At 47.7% G+C, this 21,589-nt stretch overlaps 1 protein-coding gene across 2 annotated transcripts in view; it reads left to right on the top strand.

Annotated features, from left to right (window-relative positions):
- KSR2 (kinase suppressor of ras 2) overlaps window positions 1-21,589 on the top strand; it is a 435,190-nt gene that overhangs the window by 158,797 nt on the left and 254,804 nt on the right. For both annotated transcript variants that reach the window (XM_070065978.1, XM_070065979.1), the window contains exon 4: window positions 15,787-16,300. In XM_070065978.1, the coding sequence (XP_069922079.1) occupies window positions 15,787-16,300 (514 nt within the window). The remainder of the gene's footprint in view (window positions 1-15,786; window positions 16,301-21,589) is intronic.

Raw genomic sequence — 21,589 nt, 5'->3', positions numbered from 1 at the left:
ATGCCTGCAACAGCTCAGGCTGGACAAGGCTTAAGCCAGGAGCTGGAAACTTACCCAGGTCTTCCACATGGGTGGCAGGGACCCAGCCACTTAAGCCACCCTTTGCTGCCTCCCAGGGTCCCCACCAGGAGTCAGAGCTGGGAATCAACCCAGGTATTCTGATGTGAGCTGCAGGTGTCCCAAGCAGCATCTTAACCACTAGGCCAAACACCTGCCCCTTGAGACATTTTTAATCTTTGATTTATGTTTGTTTATGATATGTCAAAACATGATTTTCCTTGAGTTTATTCTGTCTGGTGTTCACTGAGAGTTTTGATTCTGTAAAACTATGTGTTTCACCAATTTTGGGAAAATTTCAGCCATCATATATTTAAGTATCTTTTTCTGAACCAGTTCCTTTCTGTTTTCCTTCAGGGACACCAGTGGCTTGAATGTTAGATCTTGTGACGTTGTCTGTTGGGCCCTGCTGCTTGGCGTCTTGCTTAACCCACCTACCTGAAGCTGTTTACTTGGGTGCCTTATCTCCCCTCTTCCAGCAAGGAATTGGGCTTAGGGCTACATCCTACTTACTCTTCAGCTACAAAATAGGAAAAATATTAGTCTCTCCCTTGGAGTGCCACGTAAGTGTTGAGTTAGGTAATAGAAGTACAGAATTTAGGATAGTGCTTGGCACCCAGTAAAATTTAGTTACTTGTTTATGTTTATAGTTATCTATCTATATCATTTGGAGCCGGTGTCTGAAAGGGTACCATTTATCTGACTTCACGGGTCATTAATTGCTTCCCAGTGCTTATTAATTGGCTTGGGAACACTGGCATTACCTTGTGGTATGAATGATGCTTGTACTGAGTGTGGAAGGAAGGAAGAAGAAGGCAAGAAGGGGGTGCTGGCGCTGTGGTGTAGTGGGTAAAGCTGCCGCCTGCAGTACCGGCATCTTGTATGGATGCTGGTTCCAGTCCTGGCTGCTCCAATTCCGATCCAGCTCTCTAGTATACCCTGGGAAAGCAGTAGAAGATGGCCCAAGTCCTTGGGCCCCTCCCCCCACATGAGAGACCCGGAAGAAGTTCCTGGCTCCTGGCTTTGGATCAGCACAGCTCTGGCCATTGCGGCCAATTGGGGAAGATGGAAGACCCTCCCCCTCTTCTCTCCATGTAACTCTGACTTTCAAATGAAGAAATAAATCTTTAAAAAAATTAAAGAAGGCAAGAAGGAAGGGAAGGAGGAGGAAAGGGGGAGGTGGAAGAGGAGAGGATTCTCTCATATATATATATATTTGTTTCTATTGGCTCACCTTGTAAATTCCCTCAATAGCTGGGGCTGGTCCAGACTGAATCCCAGAGCCTAGAGCTGAATCCAGGCCTTCATTGTAAGGCATCCAGCAGTTCCTACTGCAATATGGAAAGGCATTATTCTATCTTCAAGACAGGAGATATGGCCCAGATACCATCAACCCAACACTCCCCAAGGCTTCTAGCCTCTTGCATGCCCTTGCTCTGTATTAAGTGCTCAGTAAAGATTTGCAGAATGGACAGCTGTTGCCATGGCTTTCGGGTTGCAGTTCGGAGGGCTGGGATGTCCACGAGCAAGGCACTGACTCCCGCTGTGTTTCCTGGGAGGGTCTTCTTGCTGCATGTAGTGCGGTGGAGGTCATCCCGTGATGAGACAGGGCAGGGCCGTTATCATGGTCTCCCTTCTTCTTATAAGGCCACCAGTGCCCCACCCTTATGACCTCATCTAACCCTAATAACCTGCCCCAGGCTCTACCTTCAAATATTGTCAACATATGGGTCCGATGATTAAGTTTCCAGCTCAAGAGCTTTTGGGGGACTCATTCAAATCTTTGCATCAGTGGAACTACCCAATTCTGGGGCCTTATCTCCCCAGTATCAAATTGCCCTTTAGCATGAGTAGCTAGGGTTGCATCTGTATTGCTAGATATCTGGACACGCTTAATTCCACCTCAGTCTATGATTTTTATCAGTTTAAAAGGTTTAGTTCTTGTTTGGACCTGGAGGGATATTTTGAATTTTGCATCTATTCTTTGTCTCTGGGCACAGCAGCCCCTTCTTTGAGAAATAACCTTTGGAAGCATCGTCAGCGTGGTCTTGGGCTCCAGTGGTCGGGGTGCCAGGGAAGGGACAGTAGCTGGTGGCACCCACTTGAGTTTGTCTTCTCTAGGTCAAGCTCAGAAAAAGATTTATTTAAAGCAGCTTTGTGCTGGGGGCTCAGATGGCGTGAGGAGATGGGAGGACCCAGAACACAGTCTGTGACCTGTGGGAGTTCAAGGTCTAGTTGAAGCCGTGGCCAGGCCAGCCCATGCCGTGGGCGTGGTCACCAGTGCCAAGAGCTTCCAGGTAGCCCTGTCCACTGGTAAATCTCTGACTCCCACCTTGGCCTGCAGTGTTCCTCTCCTCTGCATACCTGCTGTCCATCATCTGTACTCTTCCTCCCCATCCCTGTGTTTCTTCCCATGGGTCACATCTGTGGACATGCTGGCTCTGGGTGGGACATTTGCTTCTGTTTTCCCCTCTAACTCCTCATCCTGCAGACCCCAGCTCCTCCAGGAAGCCTCTTGCGCCTGCAGCTCCTGGTGACCTTGTAACTAACCAGTGCACTGACCAGTTAAGGTGTGATTCTTGGCTTACTGCCTCTCTTCCTAATCTGCACTTGACATTATGTAAAGTACTTCAAAAAGTTTGTGGAAAGTTGAATGAAAATATACGTTTATTTTGGGACAAAAATTTTTGAAATCCATGCATATGAGGGCTCTTTAAAAAGTTCATAATACAAACACATATTATGGAAAAAAATTATGCTTGCATTTCCCAATATTTTGCACAAAAATAAGCTTGTCTTTTAGTTCCATTTTCTATGAATTTTTCTTATTTACTTGAGAGACAGAGAGATAGAAAGATAGAGAGACAGAGAGAGCTCACATTCACCTATTCCTGAACACCCACAGTGGCTGGGGCTGGGCAAAGGTGGAAGCCAGGAGCCAGGAACTTAATCCAGGTCTCTCCCATGTGAACCAGCCGCCCAAACCCTTCAGCCATCACCTGCTGCCTCCCAGGTCATGTATTAGCAGGAAAACTGGCATTGCGCATGCAGCCAGGGCTCCAACCCAGGCACTCCAGTATGGGCTGTAGGGATCCCAAATGGTGTCTTAGCTACTAGGCCAAATGCCTACTCCTGCCATGAACTTTTGGAAATATGCTATTTTTTCTAAGAGAAAGATCATGTGAACCATGTATACAATTTTCACCTTTCTAATGACCACATTAAAAAAGGATATTTTTATTTTTCATTGCGTTTATATATTATGTATATATAGACATAAAATTTACCATGGTTAACTGCTTTTTTTTTAAAGATTTATTTGTTTATTTGAAAGGCAGAGTTGCAGAGGCAGAGAGAGAGAGGGAGGGAGGGAGGGAGGGAGGGAGGGAGGGAGAAGTCTTCCATCCGTTGGTTCACTTCCTAGATGGCCGCAATGGCTGGAGCTGTGCTGATCCGAAGCCAGGAGCCAGGAGCTTCCCTCAGGTCTTCCATGTGGGTGCAGTTGCCCAAGGACTTGGGCCATCTTCTACTGCTTTCCCAGGCCATAGCAGAGAGCTGCGTTGGAAGTGGAAGAGCCGCGACTCGAACCGACACCCATATGGGATGGCGGCACTGCAGGCAGCGGCTTTACCCACTTATGCCACAGCTCTGACCCTATAATTAATTGTTTTTAAATGTACTCTTCATTGGCATTACATACAGGATGTTGTGTAATCATCACCATATTCATCTCCTCCCATACCAACCAGAAACACTAACCAGTGAGGGTCCCTGGTGACTACCAGTTTACCTTTTGTTTTCATCAGTTTGCCTGTTCCACGTGCCTTATGGAAGGGGAAATATACAATATTGATTCTTCTCTGGCTTATTTCATCTAGCACACATTTTTCGAGGTTCATCCCTGCTGTAGCATGTATCTGAACTTCCGCCGTTTTCCAGTTTGAGTAATAGTCCGTTGTAGGCTAAACCACATGTTGTGGCCATCCAGATGTTGAAGGACTTGGACTGTTTCCGTCTTTGCGCTGCTGTGAATGTTGGACACAAGTCGCTGCTTGAGTCCCTGCTTGCCACTTCTTTTTGGTCCCTGAGGTGGGGAACATTTTTTTTTTTTTTGCAAGGGTCATTTGGATGTTTAGAACATCATTTGCAGGCCATACAACATTGTCAACTTAAAAATTAGTGTGCTGGCCAGCTCTGTGGCTCAATAGGCTAATCCTCTGCCTGTGGCACTAGCACCCTGGGTTCTAGTCCCGGTCAGGGCGCCGGATTCTGTTCCGGATGCCCCTCTTCCAGGCCAGCTCTCTGCTGTGGCCCGGGAGTGCAGTGGAGGATGGCCCAAGTGCTTGGGCCCTGCACCAGCATGGGAGACCAGGAGAAGCACCTGGCTCCTGGCTTCGGATCAGCGCGGTGCGCCGGCTGCAGCGGCCATTGGGGGGTGAACCAATGGAAAAGGAAGACCTTTCTTTCTCTCTCTCTCTCTCTCTCTCTCTCTCTCTCTTTCACTGTCTACTCTGCCTGTCAAAAAAAAAAAGTGTGCTATAGATTTATTGAATTTCAAGTCCCACCTGTGGTTGCCTTGGCTGTGCCAGACCACAAGATTTCATGGGCCTTATATGGAATAGAATTGCTGGATCACATGGCAATTCTGTGTTTAACCTTTGGAGGAACGACATTAGTCTTTACAACAGATTTTACAACCCATTCTAACATATGACCATTTCAACGTGTAGTCCTTATAAAATGATTGGTGGACTGTGTAACTGTTTTTCATGCTAAACCTTCATAATCCAGGGGTGAATGTGAGCCCTGCTGAATGGGGAAGCTGTCAGTTTTCAAATTGGAGTGCTTGGTATGTAAGTAGGTGTCTAACCAAAAGATGCAGGTGTAAGTTCTCCCAGGGGAAGGGGACAGAATTGCTACTAACCACCAGCAGCAAATCGGTGACAGCTGCAGGCTGGCTGCTCGGTCCTTCCTTCCCATTAATTCTCTAAGCAACTTTAAAAATGGACACTTTTGTTATTCCCTTATGAGTTGGACAAACTGAAGTTCAGGGAGGTGAAGCAATTGACCCTGGGCCACATAGCTAATAAGTGGGGGATCTGGGATCAGAGCATGTAACTAATGCAGAGCCTGCTGGGTTCTGTGTCCCTCGGCAGGGTGTCACGTCATCAGGTAGGACATCGAGATACCTTGGGAAAGCCCCCATTGCCCATGGGAGGTCGGCCTGCACGAAGAGGGGGTAAGAAGGATGATATTGCTTATTCGACACCTTGCTCCTGGAAGGACCCATACTGTCTCTCTCCTCTGGGTTCAGACCACAGGAATAAGCTGAACAAATTTGCTGCCTGGCTCTCCGGGCTATGAAAACTTGACAAGCCCTGTCCATGGAGAGGGAAATCAGAGCAGATGTGGGCCCCACTGAGTCTACACACGAAGGGAAAGACAAAGGGATTTGGAAAAGCTGCTCCCCAGGTCAGTTGTCTGGAGATAAAAATGGGTGCTTTGCAGCTCACGAAGTCGTCCGCTGCTGCTCTCAGCTCTCTTGAATTTGCCAACACAGGAGATTATAAAACCAATATTCTACCTGTCACTCAAGGAGGGCAGCGTGAGAGAGCCACTGAGAGTTCTGGAATCAGGGGCGGGGGAAGGCTCAGAGATCACACTTCCCTCATGTGGCCTCTCCAGGTGTGCACTTTGTTCTGCAGCGTCTGTGGAGTGGCCTGTGCTGGAGGGACCTCCCCAGCATATCGCCTCCTCCTCCCTGTGGGCAGCCCAGCCTTCTGTGGGGGCCAGGGAGCTGTGTCTCGGAGGGTGTAGAGTCAGGGGAGGCGGGGTCTCAATAAGGACATCTTCCTGTGTGTCCTGTTCCTCTGGTCACCTGGCCTTCATTTCTCAAGATCTTTTCTATTGAGGGCAGCCCAGGGCGCACATGGGAGTTGGGGCCTGGCAGGACCTAGCCTTCTAATTTGTGGCCTGAATTCCAGACAGGTGGCATGGCAGTAGTCCATTATCTACACTCTCGCATGCCGTGACTTCAGTGACTCAGGTCAAAATTATTAAATGGACGATTTCAGAATAAGCTATGATCTTTCAATTCCATGCCATTCTGAGTAGCGTGAGGTCTCACACCATCTCTTTGTCCTGTATCCGGTGCTTCATAAGCTCCCCACCTGGCCGTCACTTAGTAGCTGTCTTGGTTATCAGATCAGCTATTGAGTTATCACAGCGCTCGTGTCCAGGTAACCCTTCTTTTAATTAACAGCGGCCCCAGTGCCCAAGAGTAGTGATGCTGGCATTTTGGATATGCCAAAGAGACCGTCAGGTGCTGCCTTTAATTGAAAAGGTGAAAGTTCTCAATAAGGAAAGAAAAAACTGTATGCGGAGTTGCTAAGAACCACAGTAAGAATGCATAGTCTGTCCATGAAATCCTCAAGAAGGAAAAAAAAAATGCTAGCTTTGTGGTCGCACCTCACGCTGCAAACCTTACAGCCGCAGTATGTGTTAAGTGCTTCGTGACAGAATTCTGTTCTTCTGTGGCTTCAGGCATCTACTGAGGGCCTTGGGCTACGTTCCCCACAGATCAAGGGGGAAAGACTATACAAACAGTATCATCTTTCAGGGTGGCTTTAACTTATGAGTAGTCCAGGATTGATTCATGTGTTAAATACTTATTAGAGCAGCGTAATTTACACATTAAGACCAAACATTTTTAGTTAAAATCCATGCACATGTGGGTGGGATCTTCCAAAATTTGTTGAAATGCATATTATTGAAAAAGCTATGCATGGATTTCAAAATGCCAAAATGAACATGTCTTTTAATTGTATTTTTTCATGAACTTTTTTAAAGAACCCTGTGTGTATCATTCAGCTATAAACAGGAATGAAGGGCTGATGCGTGTGTGGATGGACCTTGAAGCATTGTGCCTAGTGGAGGGAACCAGGTGGATTGTAGGATTCCATTGCTAGGGAGTATGCAGAATAAGCAGGTCCATCGAGATGAAAAGCAGGTCAGTGGTTGCCAGGGGCTGGAAGGGGACTGAGGAATGACTGTGGATGGGCATGGGTTTCCTTTGTGGCATGACGGAAACGTTTTGGAGCTTGATAGAGGTTGGAGTCATGCAAAAACACTCTAACAGTAGTGCTGTTGAGTTTCATACTCTAATATGGTTAATATGAGTTTCAGTTTAAAGAAGAGCTTTGTAAGAACAGAAAAGCTACCCTAAAGTTAGTGACTGCCAGTTCTGCTGGTTGGTAACAAAATGGCAAATGTCTTGGCAAGCAGGACTGGGAGGCATGATCGCATCTGTGTCCCTGCCCTCTGTAATGTCCCCCTCCCAGGTGACCTCACAGACAGGGGTTAGCTTTGTGTTTGGTTCCACTTGGGGACATGCTAGAGTGGAAATGATACCCATAAGGACCTATGATTTTAGCTGGATGCCAACTGATTTAATAAGGTCTTGGAGATTCTTGCCAGTGTTGAGTTTCATTGGCAATTGAGTGGTTTTTCATTTTTTCTTATGTGGTTCCCTTTTTTTCTCCAAGCATTATAATTTAGAAACTCAAACATTCTTCCTGGATTTCAGGTTCCACTGTCTGAGGTCTTGGCTAAGCAGCTGCCTTTTGAAGAGTTGGGAGCTGTCCCTGGTGCTGACCTGGGTTGAGTGGCTCAACCCTTCAAAGGCTTTGATCAGACATCTCATTCCTGAGGGGGAAGGAGGTCCTGGAGAAGGCCTTGATGGTCAGGGGTGCAGACCTGGACTGGACACCCTGGACTACCACTTACTAGCTGTGTGTCTTGGCCATCTCAGTCTCTCACATAACCCTCTGTTTCCCCCATTCTGACAGGGAGACAATAGAATTTTCATCTTGGGTTCTTGTGAAGATAGCTGGAGATGAAGCTTTCTGAATACTTAGAATTGCATTGGGCACATCACAAGTGCCCAGCGAGCAATGCTGTTATTAGCAAGACAAGTTGAACATTCCTAATCCAAAAATCTGAAATCCAAAATACTCCAAACTTCAAAACTTCCTGAGCACAAACAGGATGTTGCAAGTGTAAAATTCCACACCTGATGGGTTGAAACCAAAATTCAGGTGCCCTAAAAATGTTGTATAAAATCACTCAGAATGTGTGAACAGGGTGTATATGAGACAAGAGCATCGAGTTCAGACTTGGATCTCATTCCCAAGAAATCTCATTGTTGCTGCTGGCACTGTGGCACAGTGGGTTAAACCCCTGGCCTGCAGTGCCAGCATCCCATATGGGTGCTGGTTTGAGTCCCAGCTGCTCTGCTTCCCATCCAGCTCTCTGCTAATGGCCTGGAAAGCAGTGGAAGATGGCCCAAGTCCTTGGGCCCCTGCACCCACGTGGGGGACCTGGAGGAGGCTCTTGGCTCCTGGCTTTGGATCAGCCCAGCTCTGGCCATTGCAGCCATTTGGGGAGTGAACTAGCAGATGGAAGATCTCTCTCTGTCTCTATCTCTCTTTAACTCTGCCTTGTGAATAAAATTAAAAGAAAAAAAAAGAAATCTTAAAAAAAATCTCATTGTGTATGCCAGATGTTCCAAAATCCAAAAAAGAAAGAAACATTTCCATTCCCATGCATTTTGGATACTAGGCCCTCAACCTGTAATAATCATTGCTGTTATTGTTAATGTATTGTTAATTGCTATTATTATTTGCTTCACTCATAACTCCAGTTGAATATTTTTAACCAATGTCTAAAGTTATTAGGATTAACCTGAAAACTGTGTTTTATTCTACCTCTGACTGCAGTCTAATCTTTCCAACTAGCATCTAACAGTTTTGCATCTTGCCAAAAAGTTATGAGGATTCAACTGACAAATGCTTTGAAATATTCGCAAATGTTAGAAGTGGTGGTGATCCTGAAAATGGTTGGTTCTCTTCCACTCTGCCTCTGCAAGGGCTAAAGCAAATATGCGTCCTGAAGCTGGCGCAGAAGTTCCGACAAATTCTAAGCCACACGTTTGCTGTTTATACAGTTTTAATGGGAAGGGACAAAGAAGTCAGACACTTGCCTAGACTTTCCAAAATCATTTTTTCCCCCGAGAATCGCTTGTATTTCTCCTAGCCCCTTATCAGAGAATGTCAAAAGAAAACCCCAAACCTTGAAGTGCCTTTAATCAATCCTCAGACCTTTCATTTCTTAAAACCTATTCCCCTCTCCCCGCCCATCTCAAGACTTGAAATAAAATGATTTTCCAGAAACGGATGACAAGATACCAAGGGTGACGATTAATAACCCCCAGGGCCTCTTGCTACCACACCTTCCCTATTTAAAATGAAAAATTACCTTTTTCCCTGGGACTTTATTAAACAGAGGATCAAAAGAGAGAGGGGGAGAGATGATATAATACCGCCCATCCGTGGAACACTTCTGAAGCCGTGGCAGAGGGAAGTCGCAGTCCTGTCAGTTTTGCAGCTGGCAATTTGGATAATGAAATGAGGCTCTTTTGCTTCTTCATCCTCAAACTTCTGTTTTTGAAATGTAGGGGTGGAGGGGAAGCAAATTTCCTGGGGAAGGGAATTTGGCAGGGACTGAAGCTTTTCTCTCCTCTCTCAGACTTGGAAAAACTTGAAGGAAGGAAGAGAAACTTGGAGGCAAATCAGTACTTAATTGAACCTGATGCAGTGTGTGTGTGTGTGTGTGTGTGTGTGTGTGTGTGTGTGTGCTCGGAGGAACTGTATTTTATGGGGTGTGGTGAGAGCTGGCTCAGATGAGGTGAACTCTGGGGGCTGAGTCAAATGCTATGACTTACCTAATACACATCAAGTATCCCTTCTTTGTAACACTTTGGAGGGGTGTGTGTCAGGCATTTTTTGATTTTGGAATATTTGCATATGTACAGTGAGGTATCTTGGGGTTGGGACCCAAGTCTAAATGCAAAATTCACTTATGTTGCTAATACACCTGATTTGCATCAGCTGAAGCTAATTTTACACAGTGTTTCTAGTGCACTTGCAATTGACTGCTACCTGTCACAGGAGATCAGAATGGAATTTTCCATTTGTGACTTCATGTCGGCACTCAGGAAATTTCGGGTTTTGGAGCATTTCAGGTTGTAGGTTTTCTAGTTAGGGATGCTGTTTGATAAAATGGATTGATAACAGCTACCTAACAGGACAGGTACGAGGAGCACTAAATCCACCACCAATGACATGGGCACAAGCCCTCCAAGTGCTCTCATTCATATGATGATTCCTCGGTGAGTCCTCAGCACATGTTGAGGACAGTGTGAGTTTTGGGGGCTGCTGTAACAAAGGCACCACAAGCTAGGGTAGGGACAGGTTTATTCCCAGCCATCACATCACAGAGGGTAGGGTCACCTGTGCAGGATACAAATGCCTACTTTCTTGTTTGATGCGTTTTTATGAGAAGGAATTCTTCCTTTGGTTCATAAGCACATCTTCCAAATGCAGGGGCATCACTCACCCTTCTGAGGGTGTCAGGCGGTGGGTGATGTGCTTGGCCTGTGTGTACTTCAGGGTCATGGGCTATCTACTTTGGAGGTTCCGGGATGGGCTGGGAGAAGAGACAGGAGGAGAGCTGGACTGAGCTGTGCTGTGTCTTTGTAAATACAAAATCCACCATGAGCCTGGTGCTGTCTTAGCTGAGCTCAGATTTCAGAATTTCAAGACCAGTGCACTCAGGCTAAAGAATGGCTTCTTAGAGAGAGTGCTGGCTCCGTGTTTAAGATGCCAGTTGGGATGGTCTATGTCCCATATCAGAATCCCTGGGTTTGCGTTCTGGCTCAGCTTCCAGCTGATGCAGAGACCCTGGGAGGCAGCAGGTGATGGCTCAAGTGGTTGGATCACCGCCACCCACATGGGAGATGGAAGCAGAAAAAGAGCCAGCATTTGAACCCAGGCACACGGATATAGGATGCAGGTGTCCCATGTTGCATCTTTTTTTTTTTTTTTTTTTTTTTTGACAGGCACAGTGGACAGTGAGAGAGAGAGACAGAGAGAAAGGTCTTCCTTTTTGCTGTTGGTTCACCCTACAATGGCCGCCGCGGTCGGCGTACCACACTGATCCGAAGCCAGGAGCCAGGTGCTTCTGGTCTCCCATGCGGGTGCAGGGCCCAAGCACTTGGGCCATCCTCCACTGCCTTCCCGGGCCACAGCAGAGAGCTGGCCTGGAAGAGGGGCAACCGGGACAGAATCCGGCGCCCCGACCGGGACTAGAACCCGGTGTGCCGGCGCCGCTAGGCGGAGGATTAGCCTATTGAGCTGTGGCGCCGGCCCCATGTTGCATCTTAACCACTGTGCCCAGTGCCGGCCCCAGAACCAGGATTTGAGCCAGATCCTTGTGGTTCCCAACCCGGATTTCTTCCTCTGTAGCCTTGTGTTGCAGCAAGTGGTTGAGATTGCTTAATATAAATAGATTGACTTTCTTGAACATGTTCAGCTTAGGCTAATCTGACCATGGGCTTGTGCATCAGTGAAGAGCTTGCTGGAGGGAGGAGGAGCTGATCTCCTCTTGGCCCTGCTCTGCCTCCGGCTCTCGGAGTTCTTCAGCCTCCCTGCTGTACTAAAGGGGCCCGTGCACAGCGCTCACACCCAGTCTCTATGTAGCAGATGCGGACGTATCACCACAGTGTTGAGAATTACCGTGAGAGTTGCTGACATTTATAGAGTACCTGCTGCATACCAGGAGCTCTGCTAAGACAGTTACTTGGTCCTCGTCCTGGTCCCTGAGGTCTGTCTTATTACCATCCTATTTCACAGAAGAGAAAACTGAGTCTCGGGGAGCTTAGAGGAGTGCCCCAGTTCACACAGCCAGGAAGCGGGGGAGCTGGGTTTGGAGCTCACGTCACCCGACTCCAGAGCTGAGCCCCTCCATCACTGGGTAATGTGCACTATAAATACTGCAGAGTAGATAGCGTCGTGATGGTGGCTTCAGTAGAATGTTCCCGCAACTCTGAAAGGAGTGAAAAGGGAGACCCTTGGTTCAGCATCCTTCCTGTTTTGATCTGTGCTGGTTCGTGGTCTTTGGCAAATGCAAACGCTAGCTCTCTGTATGTCCTGGTTTTGAGGGTGGCCAAGCTGCTGGGCTTCAGTCCTGGCTGCCAATTATCACTTTTGTTAATGATAACCTTGGGCCATCTTCATCTCTGAATTAACTACTTCCTCCCCTCCCCTCCCCTCTCCCCCTCCCCTCCCCTTGTTTCATTCTTTCTTTCAAGATTTAATTCTTTACTTTGAGAGAATTACAAGATGGGGGTGGGGGAGAAGGGAGAGAGAGAGAGACACAGAGAAATCTTCCATCCACGGGTTCACTGTCCAGAGGGTCACAATGGCTGGTGCTGGGCCATGTTGAAGCCAGGAGCCAGGAACTTCTTCTGGGTCACCCACGTGGGTGCATGGACCCAAGCAGTTGGGCCATCCTCTGCTGCTTTCCCAGGCACATTAGCAGGGAGCTGGATCAGAAGTTGAGCATCCAGGGCCGGCGCCGCGGCTCACTAGGCTAATCCTCTGCCTAGCGGCGCCGGCACACCGGGTTCTAGTCCCGGTCGGGGCGCCGGATTCTGTCCCGGTTGCCCCTCTTCCAGGCCAGCCCTCTGCTGTGGCCAGGGAGTGCAGTGGAGGATGGCCCAGGTGCTTGGGCCCTGCACCCCATGGGAGACCAGGAAAAGCACCTGGCTCCTGGCTCCTGCCATCGGATCAGCGCGGTGCGCCGGCCGCAGCGCGCCGGCCGCGGCGGCCATTGGAGGGTGAACCAACGGCAAAGGAAGACCTTTCTCTCTGTCTCTCTCTCTCACTGTCCACTCTGCCTGTCAAAAAAAAAAAAAAAAAAAAAAAAAAAAAAAAAAAAAAAGAAGTTGAGCATCCAGGACTCAAACTGGTGCTCATACATGATGCCAGCTTCGCGGGCAGTGGCTTTACCTGCTGCACCTAACTCTGGCCCTCTGAATTTGCTTCTTTATCCACACAATGGACGTCAAAATCACCTTTTGTGTACTAAGATAAAAAAATTAAACGGGAGATATAAAACAGTCCCATTATAAACCATAAAAAAGGCAAAGAATGAAATCAGTGCTTAGAGCATTTTCCCCCCTAAAGATCAGGGCAAAGGCAGCTGGCATTGTAGTGCAGCAGGTTCATCTGTCACATGATACACCAGTATCCCATAGATACTTTGTGTTCTGGCTGCTCCACTTCTGATTCAGCTCCCTGCTAATGGCCTGGGAAACAGCGGAAGATGGCCCAAGTGCTTGAGCCCCTGCACCCATGTGGGAGACCCAGATGAAGGTCCTGGCTTCCAGCTGGTCCTGCCCTGGCCGTTGCAGCCATTTGGGTAGTGCCTAGTGGATGGAAGATATTCTCTCTCTCTCTCTCTCTCTCTCTCTCTCTCATACTCTCTAACTCTGGCTTTCAAATAAATAAATTAATCTTTGGGAAAACAAACCAGTGCACAGAAAACCATTGGGAAGGCACCACTGCCCATTAGTTAGTAAGGATGATGCTTCAGCTAAAAGAACGACATTGCCTTTCTCCTTATCTGAGTTTTCAGCTTTTTCCATGATGGATATATAACAACAAAATGAGTTGTTTTAATTCAAGGGGGCAGTGAGTCCGTGTTCGGAAAGCACTTTGTACACTGTCAGATGCACTGTGCGTTAGGTCTTGTCATGGTTGTTACAGTCATGATTATTATTATTGCTGGTTTGCTACAAGTTGGGATTCCTTTATGCCTGCCCTGGCCCATCATTTCCTTACAATTTTTGCTTATTTATTAAAATTTTTTAAATTGATACATTACAATTGTATATATGTATGGGGTACAGTGTGACATTTCCATCCCTAAACGTTTGTCATTTCTTTGTGTTGGGAACATTGAAAATCCTCCCTACTAGTTATTTTGAAACATACAATTAATTGTCATCAGGCAAAGTCACTCTTCTGTGTTTCACAGCATTCCATCATTCCTCCTATTCCGCTGCACCGGGTACCTGTTAACTCTCCCCTCTGCATTCCTTCCCCCCTCCCCACCACAATCACCACTCTGGTAAGCATGATTCTACTCTACTTCATGGTATCCACTTCTTAATTGAGGTCATTGAAGATTTGTGTGCAGTTGTAAGAACTGTTATAGGGCAGGTATTTGGTGCAGTGCTCAAAATGCCACTTGGGACTCCCACTTCGCATATGGGAGTTTGTACCTGGATTTGAGTCCTGGCTCCTCTCTCAGGTCCAGCTTCCTGCTAATACGGGCCCTGGGGGGCAGCAGGTGACAGCTCAAGTGTTGTGCTGCCTGCCACCCATGTGGGAGAACGGGATTGGGTTCCCAGCTCCTGGGTTTGGCCTGGCTCAGCCCTGGCTGTTGTGGACTTCTGGGAGGTGAACCAGTGAATGAGGATCTCTGTGTTTCTCTGTCTGCTTTTCAAAACAGTAATACAGAGTGATCCCAGGTAAGCTTTATCAAGTTTCCCACAGTGGTCACATTTTGCAGAACAATAGTACAACAGCACAAGACACTTGACGTTGATGCCATCCCCTGGTCTTACTCCGATTTCCCCAGTTTTCCTCGTACCCACAGTGTATTTAGTTCTATGTAATTTTATCCCCTGTGTAAATTCATGTATCCACCTTTTCTACTCAGCCTCATTCCCCGGGCATTCACCCTGGTTGTCTTGGGTGTTCTGCCTCATGCCTTCTTATGGCTGAGCTGTATTCCATGGTTGGTTGGACCACAGTCTGTTCAGCCCATACTGGCCTTATCACTCCATTGTGTAGACTTCTGTTCCCAGTGCGATTGTCTGCTTGTCTGTTGTGTCTCTGCTTTGGCAGGAGACAAGTCCAGGAGGCCAGAGCCTCGTCTGTGGGTTCCTGCTGTGCCTTTTCCAAGAGTGCTGCTTTGCATATGGTCAGCTTTGAGCAAATGCTTGTGGGTGAATGCATGAGTGAGCACATGGTAAGGTAGATCAGTGGCCAAATAAGTGGTCACAGGGGACCAAGGGGAGCTTGGCTTGTGCAGAATTTATGAATCCCAAATGGGGTTAGGTATTAACATCACCACGTATGGGAAAATTATCCTGGAAAATCCTTTAAATCACCTCCAGAATGTTGGAACTGGGACCTGTTGGAGTGCCAGAGGTGGGGATTCACTCCTTTGCTTTTCAGGGCATTTGAATTGTGGGTTTCCCAGACATAGGCCAGTGGAAGTCAAGAATTTTGAATGGGGGCTAATGAAGGGATTTCACTCTTTTTTTTGAGGGGCCAAGTGGATGTGACTGAATTCATGTAAATAAGCTTATAATGTAATGTGTATGTGGTATAATGTGCAGATGATGTAAAATGCATATGATGTAATGTGTGTCATGTAACATGTTTAGGGTGTAATGTGCATGTAGTGATACATGCATATAGTATTATGTGCTTATAGTATAACACATGTGTGCTGTAATGTGCGTTTGATATTCATATGATGCAATGTATCTTTGATGTGAGATGCAATGTATCTTTGATGTAATGTGCATATGATGTAAGGATGCATATAGTCTAATGTACATATGATATAACATGCCTTCGATGGGGTGAGTGGATTATGTAGTGTGCATATGGTGAATATACAATGCAGCGTGCACTCAATGGGGTACACATATGGTGTAAGATGCGTATGGTATGACATGCATCTGATATAATGGTGCACAGGTACAACTCACCCGATTACCCATCGTCTCTCCATTCCTTTATTCCAATGCAGGAGGAAACCTTTCCAAGCAAGACTGGACCATCCAGTGGCCCACCACAGAGACGGGCAAGGAGAACAATCCCGTGTGCCCCCCCGAGCCCACCCCGTGGATCCGCACCCATCTTTCCCAGAGCCCCAGGGTCCCATCCAAGTGTGTCCAGCACTACTGTCACACCAGCCCCACACCGGGGGCGCCCGTCTACACCCATGTGGACAGGCTCACTGTGGACGCCTACCCAGGCCTGTGCCCGCCACCGCCACTGGAGTCAGGCCACCGTTCCCTGCCCCCATCACCGCGGCAGAGGCACGCAGTCCGCACCCCGCCTCGCACGCCCAATATCGTCACCACCGTGACCCCACCTGGCACGCCACCCATGAGGAGGAAGAACAAGCTGAAGCCGCCGGGGACCCCACCACCCTCCTCCCGAAAGCTGATCCACTTGATCCCGGGGTTCACAGCCCTGCATCGGAGCAAATCCCATGAGTTCCAGCTGGGCCACCGCGTGGATGAGGCCCACACGCCCAAGTGAGTGCAGTGGGTGGTACGTGGGGGCAGGGCATCCTGGGGCTGGAAGGGACCACCTGGGGGCGCCAGGAGCCCCGAGGATAGATCTGTGTGTCTTGACTTCAGTGTAAACCAGGTAGCCTTTTACTGAGGGTTCTAAGAAAAGGAATGGAATGGAATTTCCCGGAAGTGGCCATGCCAGATTCGCAGAGGCAGAAAGAAGAACAGTGGTTACCAGGAGCTGAGGGAGTGGGTGGGAGAACGGGGAGTTACCATTGAATGAGTGCGGAGTTTCGGTCTGGGGAGTTCTGGGGGCGGGTGGTGGGGATGGTGGCAGAGCAGTGGCAGTGTGAATGTACACAATGCTGCTGACGCGTGCGCCTCCAAATGTACACATGCACACACATAAGATGCTGTGTCTGCTTTACTACAGTTACTGCAAAGAGTCTGGCAGGATCCGATAAGCCAGAGGGGCAGATAGGGAAGACTGTAGGGTTTGTCGGCCATGCAGCCTCCTTGACAGTGACTCAGCTCTGCCCTTGGAGCAGAAAAGCAGCCACAGAGAGAAGGTGAAACCCAGGCCTGGCTGTGTGGTAACAGAACTTGGTGATAAAACAGCTTTCCGGCCAGCTTTGCCCTGCAGACTGTGGTTTGCTGAGCACTGTTGGAAGCCAGGGGTACAGAGTGGTCCTCCCTTCTGAGACCCCACAGGGATTTAAGTGGGAGACAGAACTCTGAAAGTCATTCACTCTGCTCTGTGAAACTCAGCTAACATGTGGGGACTTCAAGAAGTCTGTAGGAAAATGGAGCTAAATGAGAAGTTTATTTTGGTGCAAACCATGTTTGAAATCCATGCATAGTTTTTTCACAGTACACATTTTCTGATGAACTTTTTCAAGACTGCCCGTAGAGTGCATGTTGGGGACCCCAGAGGCTAAAGTGGAAGACATAGTTTTCTGGTCCGCACTGGGTTTGTTTTGCATGGTTTTTATGAAAGCCATAGTGTATTTGTTTTTCACTACTATAATGAAATTCCTATATAGAAAAGAGGTTTATTTTGGCTCATGGTTCTGGAGGTTTGCAGTCCAAGATCGGGCAGGTCTTGTTGGTTCAGGCTCTCTGGGTAGGGGTCTTGAGGTGGCACAGAGCATCATGTGGAGAGACGAGGAGGAGGAGTGTCTCTGTCTCTGTCTGCCTCCCTGTCTTACAGAGCTGTTGTGGGCATAAATATCCTGGTTTTCATTCTAGGCTCTTGCTCCCACAGAGATAAGAATTCAAAGCAGAAGCAGAATAAACACCTGTATAAGTGTGAGTGGGACTTACCCAAGAGTGAGACAGAGTGAGCATGCATTCACGTGTGAGTGTGGGCCATCCCATGTGGAGAGACGCCCGTCATGAGTGGGCCAGAGTTGCCTGTGGGGAGGAGGAGGGTGGGACCCCAGAAGAACCCATACACATGGTCCAGAAGCCAAGAGCAAAGGGTGGGCTGCTCCCAAATCATCAGTCTTCTCTTACGGGCTGGGTGGTGGTACCCTAATTGAATATTCAGATGAGGTAGATTTAGCATGCATGAAGCTTTCTGGGAGTTTCATGGTGCCTCCATGTGGAGCTTAACTTCCATGTGTCCATCGCATCATGGTGTCTCCTCCTTCCTGGTCCCGGATGAGGTACAGATGCATTATGGGAAGCTGTGTGCACAGGACTGACAGGTGAGGGGGTGGACTTACAATACAGTGCTACACAAAAATTATTGGGAGAAAATAAACTGGCCCAACCACGCCTACCTAATCTTCCTTCCTAGTTTCCCCAAATCAAAACCACTGGGAATCAATGGTGGAGGCCCCACCCAATGCCCAAATACAATCTGATCCCTTCCCAAAGTCCTGCCGTAGCTCCCACTGGATTGGGACTGTGCCCTGGGACCAGAATCAATATAGCATCAGGTGCCTGGGCTTTTGAACATTAAAAGAAGTCCAGGACGGGCAGTGGTACCCTGGCAGTGTGGGCAGGGGAAGCGGGGGCAAGTTGAGTTCCAATTATCACACTAATAACAGCCAACAATTACCCGTGGTCTGAATTCAGCCTGTTCCTGCCAGGAAATAGCCTTGTGACCCCGGGTTTAATCTGAGTCTTTTCTTTCTCATCTGGGGATCACAGGGGTTGGAATACATTTGTGTTCTAAAATCTGGGGTCATGGCCCATGCGTGGATGGGGGCATCATCTGAACGGCTGTGACCAGCATTTAAAAAGCAAAATACGTGAGCTTAGACTGGAGTATATTGGAACACACATTGCCTTTGTAAAGGTGAGTGTTAGTGGTGTTTTGTGAGGCTTGTTTCTGGTGTGTGTGCACACACATAATGTGAGGGTACTTCAAGAGTTAGTGAAAAACAGAATTAGAAGTCAAGTTTACTTGGGAGCAATTTTTTAAAAAAGCAAATCCATGCATAGTTACTCCATAGCATGTGCTTTCCATGGAATTTTTGAAGACCCCTTATATAGGTGTCCTTTCTTCCCTCCCTCCCTCTCTCTCTTCCCTCTCTTCTTTCTTCTCTCCCTCTTTCCTTTCTTTCTTGCTCTGTTTTTCCCTTCCCTTTTCTTTAACTCTGAGGACTGGAAAGACTTGATTCTAGGATGCGCCCTACTGGGGAGTAACTGGAGAGAAGGTTTGAGAATATGCAGTCAGATAATTCCGGAACATTCGGCTTCAGCTGTGTCTCTTCCGTGTTGATCTCCTGTTGCTCCCAGTGGTCTTGCTGGGTACAGTCTTGGGCTGCTACGTCAGCAGTCCCCAGTCCCCCTTTAGTTCCTCCCCAGGGATGAAGCGTGGTTTCAGAAGTCACAGATGTCTCTGAGCAGGACCAGCCTGTCTCAGAACAGTTGGTTCCTGTGGGCTTTCAAGGATTGTGCACCTTGGGAGGTCTTGGGTTAGAGGAAGCTGCCTGGACCCTTTTGTCCTTGGCACTCGGGCACACCTGTGGTGGTCCTCACCAGATGGGTTTCAGTCTCGTCTTCCGAGAGGATCTCATGGGCGCGTGGCAGGAAAACAAGAACTGGGGAGCTGCAACATGGCTCTCATCGCTGCTGTGAGCCTTGTAGCCTGGACACTGGGCTGTGTCAGAGCTGCTGGCTTGAGTCTTAATCAAAACCGTTTCTCCTGCTTTGTGTTCATCCTCTGAGAACCGTTTACTTTCTTTCTTCCTTCCTTAATGGCTCTGTGCGCTCTATCTACCCTGGTGAAGGTAATGTTTGATTATTGTGGAGAGCCTAACCCACTTAGGAAACAGGATGAAGAAAGTGGAAGATACATCTGGTCCACCCACTTTCTGTGCACACATGTAATTATCCTTTGGTCCTTGGAAGATTGCTTCTGGGGTGCTTGTGGATACCAAAATCTATGGCCACTCAAGTCGCTTGTTTAAAACAGTGCTGGACTTGCCTACTGTCTCCACATATCCTCTTGTGTACTTTGCATGATCTCTAGATGACGTAAGTACCTGGTACAACAATACTGTATAAATGGTTGCTATACTGTGTTGTATAGGGGATCAGGACAAGGAAAGAAGTCTCTACATGTTCAGTGCAGACACACTAACAGACGTTGTTTTTGATCCCTGGTTGGTTACATCTCTGTGTGTGGGACCTGCAGATGTAGCGGGCGGGCCATAAGCACCTGGAGCAATCTCCAGTTTTGTCAGGGGCGGGGGCGAAACTTGGCTTTTGGAGGAGGTATGATAAAAATCTTGACTTTTACAATAGTTGATGTACCTCCCCCCACCTCCATAAGAGACACAGTGCTTACAGGGATGTGGTGTATCTCTGGTGTGGAAAGAAATCTAGAGAGTTCCTACACGCCCACCCCCCCACCCCCCCCAAAAAAAAAAAAAAGGTTGAGAAACATTAACATGGATCTGCGGACAGAATCTTCTGGATAGAGGTAGGCACAGACATGGGAGTTTCAAGACTCTTTCCAGTATTCTTGTCAATCTGTGTTTCCTCCGGGCGTTGTGGTCACAGTCACTGATCCTTATGATTAACAGTTTAGAAAATTAGGAAGCTTTCTTGGGGTTCTGGTCATTTTGACCTTTTTGGTTGTTAAGATTTACTTTTATTTATTTGAAAGGCAGAATGACATGATGAGAGTGAGAGAGAGAGAGAGAGAGAGAGAGAGACAAAATTTTCTGTCTACTGGTTCACTCCCCAAATGGCTGCAACAGCTGGGGCTGAGTTGGGTCACAAAAGTTTTCTCAAAGCCAGCAATTCCATCAGGGTCTCCTATGTGGTGGCAAGAGCCCAAGCACTCAGACCATCTTCTGCTGCTTTCCCAGGTGCATTAGCAGGGAGCTGGATGGGAAGTGGAACAGCTGGGCTCAAACTGGCACTCTGATATGGGGTACCAGCGTCACATGTGGCAGCCTGAGCCCCTGCACCACTTCACGGGCACATTGTCAGGGGTATGGAACCTCCAATGGTTTGTATATGTGTAGTGATTTGTGTGCCTTGAGAGCCCCCCTTTGTCTTCCCATGATACAATGACATAAGCCACTTGCTCTTTCTTGTCTGAAGATCTGATAGATACACTGCATTTCTGTAAACTGAGTCATATTTTAGATTTATTTATTACATTTTTATTTATTTGAAAGGCAGAGAGGGAGAGAAGGAGAGCGAGGGAGTGAACTTCCATCCACTGGCTCACTTCTCAAATACCTGACTGGGCTAGGCCAAATCCAGGAGCCAGGAACTCCATCCATGTCTCCCGTGTGTGGCAAGGACCCAGTACCTGAGCCATCCTCTGCTTCCTCCCAGGGTGTCCGTTAGCGGGGAGGTGGAGCAGATGTGGACTTGGAGCCAGGCACTCTGATATGGGACGGGGGTGTCTCCTGCAGTGACTTAACCCGCTGCACCACAGCAGCCAGCTCCTGCATCACATTTCCAATGGCTAGGAGAAGCTCCGTATTAATAAGGAATTCAATTGTAAATATTATAAGGGAGAATTACCTTTTTAAAAGTGATTTTCAATTTAAATTTTAATTACAGAAATAATACCAAAATGCACTTTTATTTTGAAAATACAAGTGATATAAAATGTAGGCGGTGAAGGGTGACATTCTGCCTTGGCCTTTCCCTAAAGAACCCCTGTGACTGCTGTTAGTACCCTGTGAATCTCTGCGTGCATCTACTCCTGTTGGGGTGTGCATGTGTAATATCTCTGGCTCCCTTCCTTCATGATTACAGCCATACCATTGACGGTCACTAATGTGACCTGCCGCCTTAGTCTTGCATAAATCCGAGTGCCACCTTCTCACCACT

The sequence above is a fragment of the Oryctolagus cuniculus genome, chromosome 21 (assembly GCF_964237555.1).
Source record: "Oryctolagus cuniculus chromosome 21, mOryCun1.1, whole genome shotgun sequence".
In the NCBI taxonomy this organism is placed as follows: domain Eukaryota; kingdom Metazoa; phylum Chordata; class Mammalia; order Lagomorpha; family Leporidae; genus Oryctolagus; species Oryctolagus cuniculus.
Note: the sequence above shows the minus strand (reverse complement) of the source record. Positions and strands in the feature narration are given on the sequence as shown.